Below are 24,485 nucleotides of genomic sequence, written 5' to 3'. Positions count from 1 at the left end.
AATCTTTGGGATGATTTTGGTGATTGGTTTTGAGTTCAAGGTGATTGAGCCGACATGTGTGAAGCTTGTTATCAATTTGTTTGGGTCCGCATATGGATTGGAAATCGAATTGAGCCAGCTTATGGTTACACGTTTCATGTTGCATGTTATGTGGTTTTTGAAAACCAACATGGGAATTGATTTATTTTGTTGGTGTGGATATATAAGACCAATTCATTTGAGCATTTTGGTATGAGATAGGAGTGATAAAAGATTGTATGAGCAATCATGTGAATTTTTGTGCATGTGATTGGAAGTCTTTGTGCTCTGGTATATGATAGAGAAGCATAACAAAGCAGAGAGATAGAACAGTGGTAGAAGACTAATTGAGCTTAACCGGAACTGATATTTGGAATTTGAAGATGATACTATTTAGTTCAGTCATTTTTGTTATCATTTGTAAACACTTGTAAGGCAATGAGCCTTCCTCCAGGTTGTAGCCCTCTTTTTGTAATTGAGCAGTAAGCTCTAGGCAGTGTGCCTAAATACATGTGCATTCCCCTCTTGTAATATTATTATACCCCTGATCACAGTATTATAATATTATGGGTTTAAATCCCACCATGGTTTTTCCCTTTCTGGGTTTCTATGTAAAAATTCTAGTGATATTGTTTTGTGCTTGTTTGCATTTTGTTTTTGCATTTTACTTTTATTCATTTGTATCTAGTGGTTAAAGAATTAGTTAAAGAAAGTTGTTAATTACAGAACACCGATTCACCCCCCCTCTTAGTGTTCATTGATTCCAACAATTGGTATTAGAGCTTAGTTTCTATGAGGAAGCCTAACAGCTTGAGGAAGATCCGGGAGATTGAATAAATGGACTCTCGTTTGCATAGACAACTTAGATGTAGCAAGGAAAGAATCAAGTGATCTAAGAAGAAATTTGAGTGATGCTGAAAATTTAATTGAGTCATTGAAAGATCAAGTGAACATATCCAGAGAGAAGAGAAATGAGCCGATGGACAAACTTAAGGAGAAAGAAGAGCAATGCATTGATAATAAGGACAAGACAAATGAATGTAAAAAACTTGCTAGAGATGATGTAGTCCTCAAGAATGAAATTAAATACATTGTGATGAAGCTGACAAATGGGATTGAAGATAGGAAGAAGAGTGAAGAAATTCTGATTCGGTCATTAAAGGATAGATCTAATGAATGTTGCAGATTTAATCATGAAAATGACCCATTGAAGCTTGAATTGATACAGTCCAAGAATAATGAGAAATAACTTGAGAGACATATCATAATTCTGAGAGATGAACTTACCACTACTAATGAGTACAAAAAAAAATCCAATGCTAGCTCAGCTAGGCTGGATGAGATGCTAAAAAGTTAGAAGGACAAAGGTGATATGGGAGGACTTGGATTTGAAAAAGGAGAAATCTTCGGATCTAGTCAAAACAATCATCAAAAGAATAGGAGATCTCGAGTAAGACAACCTAATGCTTATAAATTCAATGGTAAATGTTTTATTTGCAATAAATTTGGTCATATGGCAAGTCAATGTAGAAATAGAGCTAATCATAATACTACATCATTCTTTGGTCAATGTTTCAGTTGCAATAAATATGGTCATAAGTTAGTTGAATGCAGAAGTATGGTAAATAGGAGATATGTAAGATGCTATGCTTGTGGAAGATTTGGAAATACTGCTAACCAATGCAAATCAAGGGAATTTCATGCCTAATCAGAGAAACAACATTGTTTGCTATGCTTGCAACAAAACTGGTCATATAGAAAAATACTATAGAAGCAATAATGTGAACAAGAATGCTCTGGTAGAAAAGAACAAAGCAGATAATAAGGGCAAAGCTAAGGTTGAAGAGATCAAAGAGTAGAACAAGAAGATGTGGGTTAAGAAGTAAGATTCAAATGCAGCAAATGGGTCCACACCTGATTTTGATTTGGGATCTTCATCTAGTAACTAAGGCATTTTGGCCTTAGGGGGAAGCTTTTCATGTAGATCCTTAAAACCCCCTTTATGAGATTTGTAACCAGCTGCAGAAGGTTGTAGAATATTGAAGATGATTGTGAAGATGATCCTGAGAGATATCCGGAAGATTTGATGTTGATTTGATGCTTTGGTACAATGTTCATGAGTTTCATGGCATCCGGAAGGACTTTAGGGTTGAGCATTTATTGCACCTTAAATTTAGGTATTGGAAAGATAAAAAGGCATTTTAACATTCATTTTTCACATTGCATGTGAAGCAAAAGAGAAGAAGAGTGTGGAAAAGAAGATTGTGCAGCTAAAATAGAGCTTCTACAAATTCAACGAAGATTTCTTGCATCCGGTTGAAGTCAAAAAGGTATTTTCTGAAGTTCGAAGCTATTTGTTCATAACCTAGATTGTGATAATGGCATCTTCTGGTTCTAGTGTGGTGACTTTTCTTATTGTCAAGATAAGTGATAAAGAAAGGCCTCAATTCAATAAGCATCCATGCAAATCAATGGAAGACGATCCAAATGGTGCATTCTCATATGTTCCTTACGAGGTATTGCATGTCAAGGACATTAGGGCATACATTCACTGCAATACTGAGGAGCTTGGAAATGCATAAATTCTATCACTTTACACCAAGCACATGATTGATGGTATGGACAATCTTAAACCTAATTTCAAATCTTTGTAGGATAAGGGTTTCATTCAGTTTGTGAACATTCTGGTTTTTGACATGAAACCAAATGGGTTAGGTATATTCTGAGTAGGATACATGATGAATTCATATGGCTAGACAAACCTTACAAGATTACTAAGACTGCTATCCAAGTGGTAACATGTTTGAATGCAACCGGTGAATTCATCGATCTAAGAAATATGAAGAACACAACTATAACAAAGGTAACCGGTTCACAACATGACAAAAAATCAATGAAAATTAGTGATATTGTTTAGTATGATGTGAGATTTTCATCCATGGTGACTGGATACAAGATATATCAATCTAGCAGAGATAACTCAGTCTCTGGTACAACAATTTATGCAGCATATCAAATTCTGAAGGAGAACAAGTTGTATAACTTATGCAAAGTATTGTTGAGTGAATTGATGAGAAACTTGAAGAAGATTAAGCAAGATAAGAAGCATGTCTTTAAGTTTGGCACTTTGATTGTCTATTTGGCACTTTACTTCTTGAAGGAGATCCTTGGTGTAGGTAGGGTACATTGGTCATATGATAAACCAGTGGTAGTGTAGATTAAGGAATCTTTACAAGGATTGGGTGATGGATAAGCACAAAAAGTTGTTTTGTGGGGATATTTTAAGTCTTTTCAGGTTATGATGCAAAGCAGAGAGAGGATTCCAATGGACATTGTCGAGAAGTATGAGGACACCATATGATTCATGGTGGAGATTAACCAATGTCTAATGGAAGTAGTAGAACTTAGAACAATATGGATCATGTCCATGGGGTATGAAGTTGATACTAATACTCTTGACATGTATGCTCAACATCTTTTGAGCAAGCTAGTGGATGAAGAAGGAAGAGAGATTTGGAACCTATAAGGAGAAAAATTTAAGCTTTAATTCTCAATTCACTAAGCCTCAGATGCAGAAGAAATTTAGGAAAGAAGTACAACAACTTGTTGAAAACATGGGTATAACAAAGGAAGTTGTCTGCAGGGCCAGAGAGAAGAACATCCTAAAAGAGGAGGACATGGTGCAACCAAAGAAGACTAAACTGGTGACTCCTCCGAAGCTAAGGCAAACAAAGTCAACACCTTCCTCTAGTGCACAAAATCTTGTCCCTCCATCTAAACCTTAAACCAAATCAACTGGTGGGGTAGAGAAGAGGAAGAAAGTGAAGCTTGAGAGAGTCTATGTGGCAGCCACTTCTGAGGAAGAAACAGAGTCTGATGAAGAAGTGTGGGAAGTGATGAAGGTTGGTACCTATGCCAAGGTAGTCAGGAAGCCACAATTCGATGAAAGTCGGCCAAGTAAAAAGCTTAAAGTTGCAGTTGAACAATCCGGTAGACCTCATCCTAGCAGGAAGCCTAAATTTGAGCTTAATGAAGCTCTGAAGTTTGGTAAAATAGAAGGTACCTATATTGTTGTACCCCATTTCTCTTAGTCAGATTATTGATGAAGTAGTGAAGGAAGGAAATTTGGAGAATTTATCTAAATACTATGAGAACTGTGATGAAAATGATCAAAGAGCAATAGAGGAAGCCATTGTACAATATATGAATGTATATACAAGATCCCTAATAGAATTATTATCTATGATTCTGAAGGGTTTGTATGAAATTTTGGATGTCAGAAGGCATTCGACTAGTTTAGAGGATGAGAGAATAAAAGAATATGTACTAGTTAACTTGTGTGCTATAATTTCTAAGATTGAAGTTGACAGATTACTTAAGATTGCCAAGGAAATATTTAGAATAAAAGAGGGAGTTAACAAGATCATGCTCGAAAAAATAGATGAATTAGCTAAGGAGACAAAAACAATTTTTGGAAGAGAATAGGTATGAAGTAAAATAAACCAAGGTTGACACCCCTCTGGAAGTGCATGTACATGATGATACCTCCACTCCATATGTGCAGACAAATGTTCAAGATATAGTTGGAGATGACATTGTTGATAATTAGAAGGTTAATGACTCCGGTGAAGTTGATAAGAATCCTCTGGTAACAAATGTTGAATCTGAGAAGGTAGTTGAGGATGTTGGAAAGGGAAAAGATGTAGAGAAAGGTGAAGAAGCAGAGAAGGTAGAGTTGGAAGAAAAGGATGGAGATAAGATTGAACAGGTACTAGCAGCAAGAGACACTATGGACAAGGGGAAACAGATTATCAAAGACACGAATCTCACCACAAGACCTATTGATCTTAATTCTTTATCTTGGATCCAAGCACTGAAACTTGCAGCTCTCGCTCAAGCCAATGCAAGTGAGGACTTATTGAAGTATCACTCTAAAAACAAAGAGTTTATATCCATGGCAATAGATGTGTTGGAGAAGATTTTGCCATCTTTTAAGCAAGACTCATAGAACTCACCCTCCGATAAGCTGAGGAGTATGTTGAAAGCAGTTGATTCTCATTTTGTATATTTGGAGAAAGTGACTATTGCAAAGTCCTTAAACAAATCAATGCCATGCTGCTAAGGACAATTTTGAAAATGGTTGAAGGTGATAGGATCAGTTTGACTGTCGGTTTGAAGACCATTTAGGAGGCATTAGATGAAGGCGGTAAGTTATATCAGTCATGTCTTATTCTGCCTAAGTTTACAGTTGAAATTGATAAGAAGTTTAAGGAGTGTGAAGGGAAGTTAGCCGACATATCTTAATCTTATGACCCTTAATCAACTTTTGCTAGTAACTATGAATCTTAGGTGATGGCTCTACTAGACAAAATCAAGAGCCTTAATCAAGAAAAGGATAGAGTAGCTCATAGAGTGGGAGAAATCCGAAATTCGATAACTCCCTAGCTGGATACCTTGTTGAGCAGCCAACAGGATGTTATGAATGCTCTGAATAAGAGTGTTTCTGCAAATCTTAGAGGAGCAGAGATGCATGATTATTTATTTAGTGCTTTGATAAATATTTTGGAGAATTTGAAGAAAGGTTGGGATGATCACCTGTAGTCCCTAAGGACCATTTTTGCAGACATCTTTAAATTCATATAAGATATTGAGTATACCCTTGTATATAAATTTTGGCAGATACCTATCTTTGCCATTGTTGTCAAAGGGGGAGAGAGAGGTCTAAAAAATGATGTACACTATTAGGGGTAGCTTATTGAACCTATTGAGTTGTTGAGGTGTTGCAGTTTTGAAATTTTGAAGTTTTGCAGTGACAGTGTCATTTTTCACAAGTGTTGCCATCAATGCCAAAGGGGGAGATTGTTGGCAAGAGATATTGTACCAGTAGATATTTGTGCATGAGGAATGTTTTGAGGTTGTTATTTATGGCAACTTAGATCTGAGATCCCATCTAAAATATGTAGAAGTGTTCTACTAGAAATTTGGGAGGTTTTGATATTCATTTATGCTTAAGTCTGGAAGGTGGAATACAAATTATGGATACATTGTGCAGATCTACATTTTGGTTGCATAGTTTTAATTGTAGTGAAAGAGTTAGATGGTGAGATGTTCAAAGCTTGATTCATAATCCTAGCTTCTGGTATTGACTCTCGTGTAAGTTAGAAGATTCGATAACTAGTAATTTAGAAAGAACTGAGGTATTTTGTTGTAACGTGTTATGTGAAATCTTTGGGATGATTTCGGTGATTGGTTTCGAGTTAGAGGTGATTGAGCCAACATGTGTGAATATTTTTATCAATTTTTTTAGGTCCACATATGGATTGGCAATCAGATTGATCTGACTTATGGTTACATGTTTCATATTGTGTGTTATGCGGTTTTTGGAAGCTGACATGGGAATTGATTTATTTTGCTGGTGCGGGTATACAAGACCAATTCTTTTGAGCATTTTGGTATGAGATGGGAGTGAAAATATTGTATGAGAAATTGCACAAATTTTTGTGCATGTGATTGGAAGTCTTTGTGCTCTGGTATATGATAGAGGAGCAGAACATAGCAAAGAGACAAAACAGTGGTAGAAGACTAATTGAGATTAACCGGAACTGCTTTTTGGCATTTGAATATGCTACTATTTAGTTCACTCATTCTTGTTATCATTTGTAATCAGTTGTAAGGTAGTGAGCCTTCCTCCGAGTTGTAGCCCTCTTTTTGTAATTGAGTAGTGAGCTCTAGGTGGTGTGCTTGAATTTATGTGCATTCCCCTCTTGTAATATTATTATACTCCTAATCACAGTATTATAATATTGTGGGTTCCAATCCCACCGTGGTTTTTCCCTTTCCGGGTTTCCACATAAAAATTCCGGTGTTATGGTTTTGTGCTTGTTTGCATTTTGTTTTTGTACTTTACTTTTATTCATTTGTATATGGTGGTTAAAGAATCAGATAAAGAAAGTTGTTAATTACAGAACACTGATTCACACCCCGCCCTCTTAGTGTTCATTGATTCCAATAGCTCCATGCATTTTAAGCCCCAAAGGATATAGGTTTAAAATGGTATACAACCTACACCCACTATCACATGAATTTTTGTCATATTAAAATTGTTAAAATTTCTTATCTTTGTTAAGGATGTCTAAAAATTCTTTAAAGACATGTAGAGTCTTTCAAAACCCTAAGATTCATGATATGAGGAGAGGTTAATGGCATGTGAAGTGACAAAGATCGTAACAAACAATATTTTTATAACAATAGGAATAAATCCAATTAAGTGAAATCTATAAATGGATTATGTCCTAAACACCTATAGAGAGTGCCAACAATGAAGCCTATGTGTTGTGTCATCAATGTTGGTTGACACTCAAAAGATCAAGTTCTTGTTTTATAGGCATGGGTCCTTATACGCAGTTTTTAAAATCCATCCATAAAAATGTCTTTCATTCCTTCATGAGATTCTTGTTTTCCATCCCTCTTTAGTTATGTTAGCTCTGCATCCTCAAGCATATATATCATGTGACAAATCCTATTGAGAAACCATTATATTAAAAGAGGGGTTTAACAACTAAATAGTAATATGTAGATAAAAAGAAGTTAAGCCTTAATAGGTGTAAGTTTTTTATAATGGTATTGAAGTCATTAATTAAGTTATTTAGAGGTTCTATGAGCCTCTTTGAAAGTTTTAAGAAAGAAAGTTCAAGTCTAGTAATCAAATTCCAAGTAGACATTCTTAGATCTTGATTAAAGAAGATTATGAATAGTGAGTGTGATGCTATGGAAAAAATACTAGATGATATATTATAGATCTATCATAGCATTTATTGCTCAAATATATGAAGTCTCCTTGAAAACAACATACATATATATATATGATAAGGTAGGAACACATAGGTGTTTCTAGTGCCATGTAGTAGTTTCCAATGATAGTAACACACAATCATCATGCATGCTAATCCATGGAGATGAAATGGTAATATTATGTTATGTGTTAAATATTTATGTAAACCCATGGAAAGTGAATGATAGCTATATATAATTCATGATAATGATCTAGGTATCTCTAAGAGCCATGGCAATGATATGATTCATATTGATGCATGACAATAGTTAGAAGATAAAAAAAAATATTTGTAAAAATAAAGACATGACTATCAAAGGTAGTATGATAGTATTTTATGATTGTAAAAATATATGATATTCAAAGGACATGATACCATGGCAAGAGAAAACCTTGAGGGTAGTATAAAAGACCATAAATATGATAGTGAATTTTAGTTATCTAGCCTAAACTATTGATAAAAGGTAATGACATAATGTTGATTGGAAAAAATGGAACCATAAACTACAACAATAATATGTCATTCCGCACAAATGATATGTGATAGATGATAGGCCTAACATGAAATAACATTCGATGAAGTCAAAAATCCATGGCCATAGATAGCGTATAAAGGACAATCTCGATTTGAGATAGTTAAAAACAAGGAGGACAAAAAATGAGACACAATCTTGTGATAGTGAGGATCTACAATGAACATGATGTCAAGTTACAAGGTGGATCACATAATAACATAGATTATTGGTGGTCAAATGGACATTCTCTTAATATTGGCATTGTCTTTTCCTAGTTGGTTCAGTGGGAAACAATATGATAATCTTTTTGAACTTTGATCCCACTTGCACTATGGATAGTAGGCCTTACAAGTTGCAAATATTCTTGTGTGATGATTCACTCTCTCAACAATAACTTTACATTCTACCACACTTATAAATTTAAAGATGCAAATGAACATGTGTCTTAGCTAAGAAAAGCCTATTTCCTATTTTTGATATCTTGAAAAGGGAAAGATTCAAAGTTTTCCATGAGATAAAATAGTTATGAAGTTAAAATGCTACCATGAGACTATAATGATTGTTGTAAAGGAAAAATGAGTTAAATGACATTTAAGCCTCTCTAAGACACTCATGATAGTCATAAACTAGAGGATAGTCCATGATAGTTCACAAGGACAATTATCTCACAAAGAGAAACATGATCATTGTAGCAAATTAGAATAATCTCCAAAATCAAGGAGACAACCATGAGACTGAAAAATATGATTTAATAAGAAAGAACACAAATTTAATGAAGTAAATTCATAGGTTATGCTAATCTAGAGACTCCTAAGACAAGGCAAAATCTTATAAAGGTCTTAGAAAAATTGTGATAGTCTGTATAGTAGTCTTTAGTGAGTGAATGATAGCCATCAGGCCTTGATGTTGTAAGATACAACAAACTTCCAATCATGGATCTATACAAACTCTGATACCAATTGAAGAACACAAAAGGACACTAAGAGGGGGGTGAATTAGTGTATTTTAAAACTTTTAACTATGTCTGTAAATACTGAAACTTCAAATTAATTAAGAACATATACACACACATATAAAACCACAACACAAAATATATGAGGAAAACCCAAAGTGGGAAAAACCTTGGTGAGAATAGCTGCTAGAGTCTACTGCTCCAATCTAGCCTCATAGTAAATAACAGTTTACAATGTTTAGGGAACCAACCCAATGAGCACCAACCCCTAATTTTATGAGCACCTACTCAAAGGAGCACCTACCCCTTCTCTAAGCACCCACTCAGAGATTTATAGTGATTGATCAAGTTTACAATGCAATGATAAAACCTTGTTACTAATGAGTTTTGTAACACGTAAAAAATTATCATATCTTGAGAATGACTTTCTCTGCCTATTGAAGTCTCTCTTCTATCTGGTTGTCTTCTTCTCTCTGCTACAACATTACTCTCTAGAATGCTCTGTTCTTTCTCTATTTTTGCGGATATCTTCTTCTTCTTGCTACAACTTCACTTTGCAGAATACTTTGTTCTTGCTCTGTTCCAATTTTTGTTTTTAATTCTATGGATTTCTCTAATTCTCTTGGCAGCAACACAACTTTCTATGACACACCACATACACAGTCGACTAGATGAGATATTTCTATTTCCATCTTTGTCACTGTCTCAACAACCACACCTACAAATATCAAATCTCATTACACTTGTTGTTCAATTCAATCGTCAGATATTTCTTCTACTTCAAAATTGAATATTTTATTCAAGTTGGTTCTCTTGGAGATCTGCAACTCTAGAGATTTTATTCTCCATCCTGAATATGATCTCATATCGGTTTCCTAAATTGAATGCATCATGTTTGTCTTTAGATCATTCTCTATACTTAGATTACTAAGTTTAGTAATATTTCTTTGCCCAAAATGATCTGGAAACCCTCCTCGAGCCACACAACTTGCCTGCAACTTGGTCGCCATTAATGCATTTTTCATCCTCTATCAACCTACTCTGAAAAGATCGACAACTACCACACTAGAATCCTTTATCACTGACTTCTATGTATGTGATTTATTCTTTGTTCATCAAGGAGCCTCATGTCTTCATATTCTTTGTCTAGATCAGATGGTCAAGGTCAATCGACTTCCACATAAAACCCTTGCGCCTATCGACATACATAGGTGTCATCAAAATGACATCCAAGTCACTTGGTAAACCATAGTCAAATGCCACATGGACTATTGTGTCTATCGAGTTGCCACTGTGTTGACTGAAACACCTCAGTGGGTCATGATGACCTTAAATTCTGTCATTGTGGGATGGTGGGATGCTCGCTATTTTAATTTTTAACTTGCCTTGCATCATCATTCATATGCCTATTTTGCTCATGCGGGTTGGCAGGATGCATCGTCTTTATGCCTTAACTTATGCCGTGAATTCCTCTTTACATCCATTTGCAGGTTGCGGGATAGCGGGATCCTTCTCTTGCTTCACTGTCTTATCTAGCACAACCATGGCATACCCACCTTGAACGGTGCAAGATAGCGGGAAGATTCTTTCACTACCATCATGTTTCCCCACATGATCATTGTCTTGTCTTACTTAGTATCACGGGATAGTGGGATGCATATCTCACTCCACCTCGTGTTGCCCCGCATGACCATCACTCCTTAATTTTGATGACATGGGATAGCGGGAAGCCCAATTCCTTCCTTTGTCCTTTTAACCGTGCAAAGTCACCTTTCACTCATCCATCATGTCGCAGGATGGAGGGAAGCAACTCTTGCTTCTCCTTGTGTTACCTCGCAATACCTCTAGTCTCAACGCAAACAAGCCATGAGAGAGTGGGGAGGTCGCTATGCCCTGCTTGAAATTATCCCGCAAGAACAATATGCACACACTTTGCATAGTGCGGGATAGCAGGGGACACATTTCCCCTTGACTTTTCTTGTCCCGCACGGTCAACTTTCCTTCATTCAAACACACCATGGGACCCACAAAAACACATGAACAAACCAATCACAGCCATGTGGAAATCATAGCTCTAATCCCCAACTCGAAACTCAATTACTATTGCCAAGATGGATGACATGTGGAGATGATGAATCTGGTCGAAACCCTACAACATGTTATGCGCAATTCCACAACATAACCCGCATGTTATGCATGACTGCTATCTATTTCTCTGCAACCTTTTGACATCCCTTGACATCGCGATTGCTCCCTACAATTCTGCAGCCATTTGACATCCCTTGACATCAATGGCAATAATGCCAATAGGTTATGTGTTAATAAGTCACTGAAACTACAGTTCAAAGGGACATTTATGAATTGGCATGTCCAGAGGATAAAATTTGGCATCCTATAAGAAGCTCAAAGAAGGGGGTTTCACATGACAATAATAAGGTCAATAGTGTTTTGTGGAAAGGGTATGCTTCAATGACAGTGTTCTAATATAAGACAAAGATTACAAAAAATAGTCCTTTGGAGGATAGTCAACAATTAAATATAATAGACAATTAATGCATAACTTTTAACACTATACATTCCTCCACAATAGGCTAATGTATGGAAGAAAATGACTAGAAATCATGAAATAATAAGTAGAGACATATTTGGAAAGGGTAGTTGAAAAGATGAAGGTGATGAAGAGTTATATGAGATACGTATACCCTACAAGACAAGTACCAAGCATGGTATGACAATTTATAGGTTAGAAGTATGACAATCAAATGCCAAAGAGGATAGCCTTGTTCATAGGACATTCATATTCATTATGACAGTGATGTAAAGTGACAATTTGGATAATTAGAAAAAAAGACATGAAAATCATAGGTGATAGTTTTGGCATTTCATCAAGACTTTGATGACAATTTCATGATAAAGGACAGTGACTCTATAGGCCTATAACATGCAAAAGGAACATTGTTTACAATTAACCAAGTAATATAATAGTCCCTTTAAGAGACAACTACAAAAAACCAAGAACAATCATGGTATGAAAATAGTTTGATGAATATGATAGAGGTTTTATAGTAACACAAGACACAGTTACGGGTTTTAGATTAAGTGGACAATGACACAAAGAAAATTTACATAGAATATGACAATGTTCACTCAAAGAATATGTCCCATACCTATTGAGGAAAATCCATTACATGTAGTCTACAAATGGAATAATCTCCTTCAAGGCAACCTATGAAAGATAGTAAAGAATGAGCATGACAATGCATATGAGTAGATACCAACCTTTTAAGTGTTGAGGAAAATATTTAAGACCTTATCCAATTCCATGAGGATTCCTAATCACCTCAAACTCCTAAAATCACATATATCGTCATCTTACAAATGAGGTTATGGGAGTTGAGACGAGATGGAGCAATCATGAAAGCATCTATGATCGAATTTGACTACTATCCTTCTATATGGGATAATGAAGACAATATTTGCAAGTATATAGGTGGTTAAGGGGCATAAAAATCCAACTTGACCAACAAGATCATCCTTCTTCAGTGCCACTAGAGAGAATTTTAAGAAGTCAAAACAAAGGACTCTTCCAAGCACCCAAGTGTAGGTCAAACATTCAATACAAAGCAAGAAAGTGCCATTTATTGTTTAGATTCATGTCCTAGATTCTCTCCTATCATTGGATTGAGAAGTAGGATGCTTAGGATAGCTAGTGAATTAGTTCTTTTCTAGCTTTTGGCAACAGATTAGCTTATTTTTTAGAAGAAAAATAGGATTGTAAATGAATGATAATCTTAGGAAATACACATATATGTATATAGTTTTGATACCTTTTTATCATTAAAATTATAATTTTTGCCTTCTCAAATCTTTATATTGTGTGAAATTAAGTTATGATAGATGCAATTGTGTGATAACATGAGTAAACCTTGATTTCATGACTCATTTTCCAAGCAATTTTAAGCATAAATGTATATGTTATGCATATCATAGCTTATATTATTGGTTTATATAGATATTAATTGTGAAAAGGCATTTGATTTTCTCCTAAAACTATATTGAAACTCCAACTTTCTTATGAAGCACTCATACATAAATATGCCAAATCTAAGTTGTTCATAGTATAACTTACTTATTAAATAAATTATGTATGTCAAGACCAAATGTAGGTCATAAATATCTAGTACATCATCTCCTAATAGGTTTATAATTTAATTTATGTTATTTTTTCCCCTTTTCCATATAAGAGAACAATAAGATATATTAGATTAGATGAAACAATAAGGAAACAAACCCCCTTTGGAGATTTACTTCAACCCATAGACATTCCATGGCCTTGGAGTGTTTCAATGGTATCAATTGAAGAGGAAGTTAACTAATTACACTCTTAAGGGTTCAATTTAGTCAAATAATAATACTATCAAATTCTTATACTCAAAATATCATGCTTATGCTCAATTTTCTATGCTTAGATTGTCACGTTATCATGCTTAATTTTTATAACAATTTATCTCCCCTTAATCTGTGTCCTTTGGAAAATCAAGAGTGCATATTATTACTAATGCAGGAGCATCCCCGGTTCATAGCAATCTTGCATCAACCAAAAAATTATTTCCTTTCTGTTTGAAGTTTCAGCATTTCTTTCCGTGTGTCCCGGATTTGGCTCACCGGAACCTGTGGAGTTGGATTTTGCTTGAAGACTTGATCATCTTCTTTATTCCCAAACCATGGATAATTTGGATCATTTTCTGGCAAGTTATCACTACTGGTTTCCATGACAGTTTCCTATTACCGGTTGACAATTTCCTGTTACTGGTTGCCTGGTGATCTACCAGATCCCTTCCATAGCTTGCAAAGCCCTAAGCATTGATTTCGATATTCCTTGGCATGTGGCCAACCTTTTCCCATGATCTACTCTTCATCCTTTGGATTTTCCTGAGGAATCTTTTAGTAGAGGTCAACCTTGTTGGTTTTGCACGTTAGGTCTTGTTCTTTAGGTCTTGATCACTTTTTGGGCCGACTGAATCCTCTTGGATCATATAAATCATTGTAATAGAGCATTAGAATGAAATAAAAAATTTAGACAGAGCATAGAAGATAGATCTTAAGATTCGAGGTCCCAGTTGTGACCTGTTTTGTATTTTGAGCATGTTTTAGCAGGCCTATGAGCTGCTTTCTATAACCCAATTGTTACCGCTTGGTTGTAATCAATTTTCATGTTATAATTCAATCTGTTTTGCATTTCCTCCATCATGTCTTTGTGTTTCTGTTGTGTTTACTCTTGCTGACCGGTCTGGACTGGTCTCTTTGAGGTCCCTCCTAACCAGTGACTGCTTCAAGTGCTATCAGAGTGAGTTTTCATTCTGAAGATTGCGTTGTCCTGAGAATTTTGTTGTAGGGTGGTAGACTGTGGATCTAACCTACAGCTACAGAGGACTGGCGTAAAGATGGCGCAAAGAGGAACTAGGAATGGTGGAGTGCATGGGAATGCAAACCCTGTTGTGATGGAAATGTTGCAAGGAATAGCAGCCTAGTTGGAAGCCGTGGAGACAACCCAGAGAAGAGGTCGAAACATCGAAGATACAAGTGAAGATGAAGGAGAAGAATCCCTAGCAGAATAAGTAAACCCATCGGTGGTTGATCCGAATGAGGAAAGGTTTTTGAGGGTTTTGAGTAGGGTGAATACTAAACCTCATTTTACCCCACCAAAATATGATGGAAAGTTGGGTTCAGATTAATTGATGGATTGGATCTCAGAGATGGAGAAATATTTTAATTTTGAAAATACTGCAGAAGAAAGGAAGGTGAAATATGCCTATACCCGATTGAAAGGGCATTCATCTCTTTAGTGGGTGCATTTGTAGGTTGATAGATAGAGAAGAGGTAAGGAGAAGATCAAGACATGGGATCGGATGATTGCTAAGTTGAAATCAAAATTTATGCTAGCTAATTATCAAGTGAATCTATTCCAGAAGTTGCAAAATTTGAGACAAAAGGAATCTAGTGTGAAGGAGTACACCGAGGCATTTTACAAGTTGAATATCCGATCCGTATATGTTGACGATGAAGTTGAACAAGTTGTAAGATATTTGAATGGATTGCGGGTGTCTATACAAGATGAACTCAGTTTGATTAAATTACAGAGTGTTGAAGAAGCTTACCAATATGCCCTGAAGGTAGAAGAAAAGCTAAACAAAAGACATGAGTAGAGGTAGAGAGGCAGAGGTGGAAGATTTTCTGGAGGAAGAGGATATACCAAAGGCAGAGGAACCTGTACAAATCAAACTAAAGGACAAGGAAGTAAGCAAAGAAGGTAATTCATACCGGAGGAGAGAACCGAATGGCTACCATAATGAGAATTTTGGAAGACAAGAGAAGAGAACATTTAGAGGAACCTTCTTTAAGTGTGGAGGAGAAGGACATCATTCTTTTGAGTGTAAGAAGACAAAGAAAATTGGAAGAGCAACAATGGTGGAAGAAAACTCCACCAGATCAAATAATAAACTGAAAGATGGAGAACTATTGATGATGAGGAGAGCTTTGTGTCATACCGGGAGAGATGAAGAACCCTTGCAGAGGAAGAATTTTGTCAAGACCAGATGTAAGGTATCTAGTAAGTGTTGTAAAGTTGTTATTGATAGTGGTAGTTTAGATAATCTTGTTTCAGAAGAAATGGTGAATAAGTTAAATTTGGAAAGATTGAAACACCCTAAGCCTTATCAGATAGCATGGATTCGGGATGAACACAAATTGTTAGTAAGTGAGCAATGTTTGGTGAAATTAAAAATTGGGAATTATCATGATGAAGTCTTGTGTGATATTATGCCTATGGATATTTATCATATTTTGTTGGGTAGACCTTGAGAATTTGATAGACAGACAATACATGATGGGAGGAGGAATACATACACTATTGTGGCCAATGGGATGAAGCAAACCTTGTTGCCCTTGGAGGAACCTTTGAAGAGTGAAGTCTGTACGAATGCTAGAACCTGTTTGGTAGATGGAAGGAAATTCTTGGATGGATTGAGATATGAGAATGTGTGTTTTGCCTTAGTTTCTAGGAAGATTGAGAATCCAGAGCATGAAGAGGAACAACCGAAAGAGATAAAAGATAAGCTGACAGAATATGGAGACATCATTTCAAATAATGTACCTGATGGATTGCCACCTGTGAGAAGTATCAATCATTGCATGGACTTGGTTCCCGAAGCTAGTTTTCCTAACAAAGTTGCACACCAGATGACACCAATAGAGAATGAAGAACTGAATAGACAAGTGCATGAGCTGTAAAGAAAGGTTTGATCAGAGAAAGTATGAGCCCTTGTGCAATACCAACAATATTATCACCTAAGAAGAATGGAGAGTGGAGAATGTGTACTGATTCCATAGCAATAAACAAGATCACAATGAAATACCGGTTTCCTTTGCCTAGGATGGATGACATAATGGACTGTTTGAGTGGAGCCAAATACTTTACAAAGATATATTTGAAGTGGATATCATTAGATCAGGATCAGAGAAGGAGATGAGTGGAAGGCAACATTCAAGACAAATGAAGGACTATATGAATGGTTGGTGATGCCTTTTGGGTTAACTAATGCACCGAGTACTTTCATGAGACTGATGAATGAGGTATTAAAGAAATTCTTGGGTAAGTTTGTTATTGTATATTTGGATGACATTTTGATTTTTAGTAAGACAAAAGAGGAGCATTTGTTGTATTTGAGAGTGATGCCTTTTGGGTTAACTAATGCACCGAGTACTTTCATGAGACTGATGAATGAGGTATTAAAGAAATTCTTGGGTAAGTTTGTTATTATATATTTGGATGACATTTTGATTTTCAGTAAGACAAAAGAGGAGAATTTGTTGCATTTGAGACAAGTCTTGCAGAGGTTGAGAGAAGAAAAGTTGTTGATAAATCTTAAGAAGTGTACCTTCATGAAAGATGAGTTAGTCTATTTGGGATTTGTGATATCTGAGGATGGCTTGAAGATGGACCCTGAGAAAGTAAAAGAAATTGTTGAGTGGCCTACACCAGAAAACATTGGAGAGGTAAGATCATTTCATAGATTGGCTAGTTTTTACCAGAAGTTCATCAGAAATTTCAGTTCAGTTTGTAACCCTATGACACCATGAGGGGAGATCAAAAGGAATTCAAGTGGACCACTAGAACAAAAAAAAGTTTTGAGCTGTTGAAAAAGAAAGTGGCTAAGTAGCCTCTGTTAGCTTTACCAGATTTCAATAAAGTATTTCAAGTGGATTGTGATGCAAGTGGAACAACAATGGGAGCAGTCTTGAGTCAAGAAGGGAGAGCAATAGCTTATTTTAGTGAGAAATTGAATGAGGCCTGGAGGAGATATTCAGTGTATGATCAGGAGTTTTATGCCATACTTCAGGCCTTGAAGAAGTGGAGACATTACCTATTACCTAAGGAGTTTGTGTTGTATACAGATCATCAAACTTTGCATTATTTGAATAGTCAGAGTAAGTCGAATTAGAGACATATGAGATGGGTAGAATTTTTGCAGAGTTACACCTTTATGTTGAAGCATGGAAGTGGGAAATCTAACAAAGTTACTGATGCATTGAGTAGGAGAACGAATATGCTAATAGAGATGAGAGTAACAGTATTAGGATTTGAAGAATTGAAGACCTTATATGATGATGACTCGAATTTTGCAAAACCTTGGAGAGCATGTAGAGAACTAGTTATGGTAGATAGAAGCAAGTGGTTGGATTACTTCATTCAGGATGAGATGTTATTCAGAGGAGTTCAGTTGTGCATACCTAAGAGTTCTATGAGGGAGAATCTGATAAAGGAGAAACACAATGGAGGATTAGCCAAACATTTTGGTATTGACAAAACAGTAGCATTGGTGAGTGAGCAATACTTTTGGCCCTAGATTCATAAGGATGTTAGCAAATATGTGCAAAGTTGTAGAGTTTGTCAAGTTGCAAAGGGTAGTAGTCAGAATGTGGGATTGTATAAACCTTTGACAGTATCGGTAAGACCTTGTGAGGATATAAGCATGGATTTCATACTTGGATTGCCTAAAACACTGTGAGGGAATGATTCTATATTTGTGGTAGTGGATAGATTCTCGAAGATGGCTCATTTCATACTTTGTAAGAAGACATTAGATGCATTACATGTATTATTTTTTAAGGAAGTAGTGAGATTTCATGGATTACCTAAGAGCATAGTTTCAGACAAAGACACTAAGTTTGTTGGCTAGTTTTGGAGAACACTTTGGAAGAAGATGAAGATAGATTTGAAGTTCAGTTCTAATTTTTCATCTGTAAACTAATGGATAGACAAAAGTAGTTAACTAGAGCTTGGGAAATTTGTTGAGATGTTTGGTTGGAGACAAAACTGGAAGTTGGGATTTGATTCTTGCACAAGCAAAGTTTGCCTACAATAATTTAGTAAATAGGAGTACCGGAAGAACACCTTTTGAGATTGTTACCAGAGTGCATCCTAGAGGTATATTAGAATTAAGAGATATTAGTAGCAAAGACCAGAGAAGTTCAGAAGCAAAAGAATTTGCAAATCACATGAAGGACTTACATATTCAAGTTAAGCAACATTTGGAGGACATGAATAGCAAGTATAAGGAAGAGGCAGATGAGAAGAGGAGACATAAGGAACTTGAAGTTGACAATGAAGTGATGGTGTATCTGAGAAAAGAAAGATTCCTGATTGGAACTTATAACAAATTGCAGATAAAGAAGTTTGGACCTTGCAAGATTTTGAGAAAGTTCAGTTCTGGGAATGCATATGAAGTGGAGTTACCAGATAGTCTGAGTATTTCACCTGTGTTTAACATTGCAGATCTCCATGAGTATCATGAACCAAAATTCAGTGAGGACAATATTGCAGAATTGGAGAAACAGTTGCCCCGAAAGGAACTAGATCAGATTGTAGACATTTTGGACAATAGGATTGGGCATAGTATCTGAAGTAGTCAGTATAAAGAGTACCTTATGAAGTGGAAGGGCATACCAATTGAAGATTCATCTTGGATTTCTCAGGCAGAGGTAGACTGCCTTGGTTTTCCTTTGACCCCGGCAAAGTGAGAGACTCACTTTTTCAACAACCTCAGATGTCTAATGCAGGGGCATCCCCGATTCATAGAAATCTTGGATCAACCAAAAAATATTTGCTTTCTATTTTTCCTTTCTGTTTGCAATTTCAACATTTCTTTCCGTGTGTCCCGGATTTGGCTCACCGGAACTTGTGGAGTTGGATTTTTCTTGAAGACTTGATCATCTTCCTTATTCTCAAACCGTGGAGCATTTGGATCGTTTTCTGGCAAGTTATCGCTACCAGTTTCCTGTTACCAGTTGACAGTTTCCTATTACCGGTTGCCTGGTGATCTACCAGATCCCTTCCGTAGCTTGCTGATCCCTGAGCGTTGATTCTAATGATCCTTGGCATGTGGCTAACCTTTTCCCATGCTCTACTCTTCATCCTTTGGATTTTTCGGAGGAATCTCTTGGCAGAGGCTGACCTTATTGGTTTTGCACGTTAGGTCTTGTTCTTCAAGTCTTGATTCCTTTTGGGGCTGACCGGATCCTCTTGGATTGTATAAATCATTGTAATAGAGCATTAGAATGAAATCAAGAAATTAGACAAAGCATGGAAGATAGATCTTAAGATTTGGGGTTCGGTTGTGACATGTTCTGTATTTTGAGCATGTTTTAGCAGGCCTGTGAGCCAGTTTCTGTAACCCAATTGTTACCAGTTGGTTGTAATCTTATAATTCAATTTGTTCTGCATTGCCTCCATCATGTCTTTGTGTTTCCGTTGTGTTTACTCTTGCTGATCGGTCTAGACTGGTCTCTTTGAGGTCCCTCCTAACCAGTGATTGCTTCAATTACTAACTATATTATCACATTATATATTTTCACAATTTGAGAGCGCACATTGATCTAACAACCTAGTCTTATGAAGACCCTATCCTTTACGACACTATTAATTATCTTAGTTTTACACAAAATCATGAGGGTACATTATTACTACTTACACTCACTTTATGTGTAGTTTATAGGTTAAGAACATATGTTTGATCCAAAAACTTAGTCTCATGAAGAACCCATCCTTTATGACAATATTATTTAACTTAGTTTTACTTTGGTATATACGTATACTTATTTTTGCACACATTCTGACATGGGAGAAAAAAGTAGAGGAACAAATTGCATACTTTGGACACATTTATTATCATAAGAGGATCCTTCTAGAATTATATAATATAGACACATGTTTATATTCTTGGGGTCATAAAATTGACTAATGTGCACATATGTTTATGTTCTTAAAGAGATCCTAAAAAGGCCTTGAACTGTGTCTAAGGTGTGTATTTAAAGAATTTACCCCTAGGTCATTTGAAGAATAGAGCATCAAGATCCTATCATTCACATAAAGAGTATGTTATAAAAATATATTCATATATTTATCAGTAACATTTTGTAGATTCACAACAACCACCTTTAGCTACAACAACACTCAACATTCATCTTCATAGTAATTCTATCTTTTCAATGTTAACATAGTCATAAGGCTTGACCAAGGTGCAAGGGCAAAGTACCACACTTCCACATGCTAGTTTTTCAAGCTCCTTAGTGTTCTTTAACTCTACTAGTATTTTCCTTACAATCACACTTATTATAGGGAATAACTATATATATTAAGACTATATAGTAAGGTCAAAGTCACACATAAAGATTAAGATTGTCCTTGAGTGATCAAGACTACCCTTATGACTTTGACCTATGCTTTTATATAATTCTAGCTTTTGCATAACACATTCATCACAATTGTCTTTTTTAAATCTAATCTCAGATTTAAAGTATCAAATCTCTATTCCAATAAAATTAATTTCTTATTTTAATCTTTATTCTAATTCTAAATCTAAATACGCATTCTAAATTTAACTATTATTAAAGTTAATTAGATTGTATTGACCAATACACTTATTAAGCCCAATTCTTTGTAAACGAAGTGCTTAGTTGATTTGAAGTTTGTCTTTGAAATTCCTAAGCATGACAAGTATCAAACAATGGCAACTGTTTTTCAAGGGAATGTAAATCTTCTTCATCACCCTTCAACATGGAAGAGGCGGATAACTTTGGTATGCAGCACAAGGTACCAAAAATCTGTTGGGAATTTTTGCTAAAATATATTTTTCTAGTCAAGCAAACCCTGCCTCGATTATGGTTAGGTACATCAACCCACCAACAAGATTGCACGATAATCCTGTCCAAGAGGATGGCCTGTGTGGGCCAACGGGAGAAAAAAAGAAATTAATAACGGCCTCAGATACGCGGCTTTCTTGGCTAAAAATAGAGATTATCAAAGGGTAAGGACTATGTCATTCTTGATAACACCTCAAAACGGTGGCACACAATTCTATGGGGATCTTCCCCTATATATAACTAGCCTACCCATTGTTTTATCAAAGGTCGTTGAATTGGCATACGGGGTGTTCGGTGCACTGGCCCTTCAAATATCATTGCAACAACTCAATTGTATCAATGAGCATGAAGGAAGAGGAGACTGCTGTAGCTGCTGGGAGACTTGGATTGCTGGTTCGTCATTTGGGTGGAGCTCAACCAGGAGTAGAAAGTGAAAGAGGTCTTGATATTGCAAGAACAAGTGCAGGAAGGATGATGTCTGTATTTGAGAAGGTGGAGCAAGCACCTGAAGATCCAATTCTCGGGGTAACTAATCTCTCTCTCTCTCCTCCTCTTTCTCTCTTCCTGTTTTTAATCTAAGCCCAATTGGTTCTTACAATTCATGGAACATGAATATTAAGTACAGGATCTCTGAGAAAAACTTAAATTTTCATTTATTTTCATCGAGTTTTTGTTATTAGATTATAAGGTTTTCACAATCCATGAATGGCTTCTAAGTTGGGAGAACTGGAGAAAATTTCTTTTCTTTTTTCCACCAAACATTTCGCATCAGGATCAATAAAGATATAATAAGATCTGTATTAACGATGGTGGTGCTGTTGTCTTTGCAAAACAGTTTAACTGTGCTGATGCCTCCCGCAAGAGTGTTTTTCTTCATTTTTTTTGATGGGGGGAATCCCCGCAAAGAGTTTTAACTTGAGCCATCTCTGATGACCTTTTGGATTAAATTACAATAAGTTTTAGATTTTAGTCGATTTGTTCCTAGTCTTAGATAATAGAATATGATCTATTTGGAATTTTATGTAATGTTTTAGATTTAATGTCCCATGTTTCAACTTTCCTGCTGGACCCACCATCATATTAGATTAATGTTACACATTTCATCATCAAGTATCGACTTCCACACATTTATGGAGTACATTAAAAAAGTGTTTCACGTTTCTGTGTCTCGCTATTGGACACATTACTAGGCATTGGCTTCTATCCTCTTATTCCTGGTTCTGATTACAGTAGATATAGGGAAATTCATTTGAGTTAGCTTAATGCCATGCATTTTTTCTTGCTACTGAACCCATAATCACTTATGGGCTTCTACTGTTTAACTGGAAGTTCCTACCATATTAGATTAGTGAACCATGTTTGAATCATCAGACATTGGCTTCTACTCTTTTATTCCTTATGTGTTCTGTAGTTTTCTTTTGGTCGGTAAATTGAGGGATTATGATGCAGCATCTCATCTCAACATAGAAAGATTCATATTCTTTAACAGAAACACACCAAGCAGACGGGAGAAAGTTTCCACAAGAATATGCCAAAAATATACAGCAAATCTTATGTTTACAGATATAAAGGGCTTTACATAAGTCTCATCTCTAGGACCCAAAAATGCTAACTCACAGCGAAGCCATCCCTCTATCCCTCGAATTATAAATCATTACATTACTTCCAACTTTTTTCACCTCTGTTTACTTTTTGATCTCAAAAACATTTTCTTCCCCCAACAAGGCTTATTCCATCTCTTAATCCAATACTAACTCTCCAAAAATAGCATCCATGTGACATCTGCACCCCAAAAGTCTGAGCAGTTACTGCCCATCCTTAAAATTAACAAATACAATTAGCCATGCCTTCTGATTTTGAGAAGATTGTTTCAACTATGCTCCCATTTTTTACAAAAATTTGAACCTCTTGGTTCAAAGCTAATTTATTTGAAAACAACTTCAAGAAATTTAACACACTTAAGAAAACTAAGAACTCAACTACTACATTTTTTTAATTTTTTTTTGTGAGGGGCGATGCAGAATCACTTTACTCCAAGATACTAGTACATCAAATGTCTAGGTAAGAGTCTGGGTTAGATGGTAGAACCATCCTTTTGGTCTAAAGAGTAAGGCCATATTTTTCCCTTCCATCAAATTAAATACCTCTGCAATTTTCACATTTTTTCTTCTTTTACTTTCAACTTGTTATTTGATCAGAGATCTTCTTCCTCTGCCAATTGGTTCTCTTTCTCTTTTTCCTGCTCCTTGAAGGCTTAGTGATCCTTCTCTACTAAAAATCATCATGCTCTTTGTGTTAATTTTAAATCAGACTGTAGGTTTAAACAGCAGTATTCACAATTTGTTCTTTACACAGAGATCACACTTGATTATGCTGTATATTTGTTTAATGGTTTGAATTTACTGGATGCAGAAATTGTTATACGTATATGCACAGTATATATTCCACGGATGACGCACCCCTAATGCTCCCGATCGAAGGAATTAAATACCTGTCAAAGGCAAGTGAATGGACATGACTCCAATTGGAGTAACACGTCTGAATCAAGGGGTGCGATTTAACCAACGGCCTGATAGTTAACCAACCTTAATCATCCGTTAGGAATAATAGATACTAACTAAGGATTTAGCAAATAAGAGATCGATAGAAATAATACAGCGATAAGCAATAAAAAATAAGTAACGTGCTTGTAATAATTTGGCACAGCAGACAGGTGGAAAGAGAACTGCTGCTATAATCATTAACACTCCTTAGCTAGGGAGGTATCTTTCCAGATATACATGTCATGGAGTCTCTCAACATGACATCCACCATGGCTACTCCCATGTGTGAACTAGTGCACAAGTGCCCATCATGGAGACACTCAACGTGATGTCGTCATGGAGTCACTCAACATGACGTCCACCATGGCTACTCCCATGTGTGGAAAAACACAAGTACAAAGGATTCATCACGGAGTCTCTCAACA

General features: G+C 36.0%; 1 protein-coding gene across 1 annotated transcript in view; it reads left to right on the top strand.

The window, feature by feature from the left end:
* Positions 1 to 21,706: 21,706 nt before the first annotated feature.
* The window catches only part of LOC131079683 (aspartate aminotransferase, cytoplasmic isozyme 1), a 40,326-nt gene continuing 37,547 nt past the window's right edge, over positions 21,707 to 24,485 (top strand). Inside the window, exon 1 of the mRNA XM_058017702.2 lies at positions 21,707 to 22,042. Coding sequence (XP_057873685.2) covers positions 21,857 to 22,042 — 186 coding nt within the window. The 5' untranslated portion in view covers positions 21,707 to 21,856. The remainder of the gene's footprint in view (positions 22,043 to 24,485) is intronic.

The sequence above is a fragment of the Cryptomeria japonica genome, chromosome 9 (genome assembly GCF_030272615.1).
Source record: "Cryptomeria japonica chromosome 9, Sugi_1.0, whole genome shotgun sequence".
In the NCBI taxonomy this organism is placed as follows: domain Eukaryota; kingdom Viridiplantae; phylum Streptophyta; class Pinopsida; order Cupressales; family Cupressaceae; genus Cryptomeria; species Cryptomeria japonica.
Note: the sequence above shows the minus strand (reverse complement) of the source record. Positions and strands in the feature narration are given on the sequence as shown.